Source organism: Hermetia illucens, chromosome 1, assembly GCF_905115235.1.
Source record: "Hermetia illucens chromosome 1, iHerIll2.2.curated.20191125, whole genome shotgun sequence".
Classification (NCBI taxonomy): domain Eukaryota; kingdom Metazoa; phylum Arthropoda; class Insecta; order Diptera; family Stratiomyidae; genus Hermetia; species Hermetia illucens.
Genome location: NC_051849.1, coordinates 185753447 through 185755764, shown reverse-complemented (window position 1 = coordinate 185755764; position 2318 = coordinate 185753447). Strand labels below are relative to the sequence as shown.

The 2318-nt window shown below is 39.0% G+C and overlaps 1 protein-coding gene across 1 annotated transcript; it reads left to right on the top strand.

Annotated features, from left to right (window-relative positions):
• The first annotated feature begins 1084 nt into the window (after positions 1-1084).
• Positions 1085-1501, top strand: LOC119649118 (protein GVQW3-like). Its single transcript, XM_038051122.1, has one exon. The coding sequence runs from the start codon at positions 1085-1087 to the stop codon at positions 1499-1501; it is 417 nt and encodes a 138-aa protein (XP_037907050.1).
• Positions 1502-2318: the final 817 nt, after the last annotated feature.

The window sequence follows — 2318 nt, the reverse complement described above, 5'->3', positions numbered from 1 at the left end:
ATTGGCCTACCAGTACAGGGTGTATCTTCGACATCCACTACACCAGAACGAAATCGATCAAACCAACGCTGTGCTATGCGAATCATTACAGTATCGGACCCATAAACTTCACAAATTTGTTTGGCCGCCTTCGTTGAATTTTTACCTCTCAGGTAGTAAAAATGTAAAATATGACGAATGTCTTCCTTGGTGGACTCCATCTTTGACGTGCTATAGCTTGAGACTGAAACGTACGATCATAAAACTGTCAAAGAAACTGAGTAGCCCAGATTGTCGTCTTCGCCGTATAGTATGATCCGATGCGATAAGTAAAACACAAGATATGTTTAAGTGTCGCCATCTATTGACAAAATACAACATTACTTTTTCCTCAACCTAATATGTAGGTGGCTATAAACGCAGGTAGGTATTTTCGTGCGACTAGAACTTTTGTCAGCAAATGGAACAGAATATGCGAGAAGACAAGCAAGAGGAGCGAAGTAGCAATGAGCGGTTAATGCAAATGAATACAGAGTGCCAAAAGGGCTTGATCATCAAGTGCCTTTCAAATAAAGAAAGACGCTTCATCCCTCTATCGGCATGAGCCCGTCATAGGTCAAAGAAATTAGCTAACCAATGCATATTAAAAACATACAGCAGTTGTCATCAGAGACTTCATCAAAGAACACGTTTTCCATGACACTTACATTCGTAAAGGAAAGTAAGCAGCAAGTGTAGCTACTTTAAATATGGTATTGCGATTAATTAACTTACCCGAGTATGGAAAGAGCAAAGGAGATAAAAGTCCCGCCCGAACGTTTGAGCTGAAGCATTCACTGAAAATTAATGAAAAATTAAATTAAAAAGTTAAACAAAATTTGTACTTTCAAGGATATAATACACATTTCGCCGATATTGATTAATATACTAGGTTGTTCAATAAGTTTCGCGGTTCGATAAGAGAGGGCATTGCCAATAGCCTAAATTTTCCTTGTTATGTTGGCACACTTTTCATATGAACGTACGTAAAGTTTCATTTCAGTCTGTCAATTCATTCCTTGTTTACAAGCCATTTAGTATCGGCGGGTCAGAGACTTTTTTTAGAATGAAAAAAATCAAGTGTCATGCAGTGATTGAATTTTTATTTTTGGAAGGTTTAAAAACAAAGAAAATTTATGAACGAATGTTGAAAGTGTATAAGAACTCTTCGCATTCAATTAGTACAATAGAAAGGTGGGTTGCATTTAAATGTGGTCGGACAAGTCTTGAAGACGATCTTCGTCAAGGTCGTCCAAAAACAGCAACAACACCAGAAATTGTAGAAAAAATTCAGGATATTGTACTGGAAAATCGTCAAGTGACTGAAGACAATTTATTAAAAGCTCTAGGCATCTCATTGGGCAGTGTAAGCAATATTTTGGCTGAAGAATTGGGTTTCAGAAAGCTGTGCACACAATGGGTGCTGCATTCGCTAACAATAGAACAAAAACACATTCGAATGCGATTTTCTCACAGCATTTAGAGCGTTTTCGAAAGGATAAGGTGGATTTTGGGAGCCGATTCATGACTATGGATGAGGCCGGGGTCTATCACCATGATCCTCAATCAAAACAAGAGGCAAAGGGTAGAGTGAACCTGGTTCTTCGGCTCCGAAACGAGTTCGTGTCTTGAAATCGGTCAAGAAGGTCTTAGCTTCAGTTCCGATCCTGAATCACAACAAGGGGGTAAAGAGTGATGTGAGCCTGGTTCTTCGGCTCCGAAACGACGTCTAGAAATCGACGAAGAAGGTGTTAAGCATCAGTTTGTTTGGGATGCTAAAGAAATTTTGCTTGTAAATTACTTGCAAACTGATAAAACAATAAATTCTGAATATTATTGTAGCCTTTTAGACCAGCTGAATGGAAAAATTCGTGAAAAAAGGCCAGGTTTTCACAATGCACCGTGTCACAGGAGCATTTTGACAATGGTTAAAATCCATGAATTCAAGTTCGAATTGTTGGAGCATCCGCCTTATTCACCAGATTCGCCTCCTAGGCACTTCGATTTGTTTTCAGACCTTAAAACTTCATGCGTGGAAAGCAATTTTTCATTAAATGACGAGGTCATAACAGCTGTGGAAGGATATTTTTCAGCCCTTGCAGGTTCTCACCTCAGGGACGTAATCCATAAATTGGAATCTCGTTGGAACAAGTGTATTGATGTTCACGGAGACTATACTGAATAATAAAGTTTATTTCAAACCATAAAATTGGTATTACACAATAGGACTTCTTCTTCAACATCTGCCCCGTTCGAAATCGGGGTCGGCTTGTCTTGATGGGTTCCCCCTTTTTCCTCTA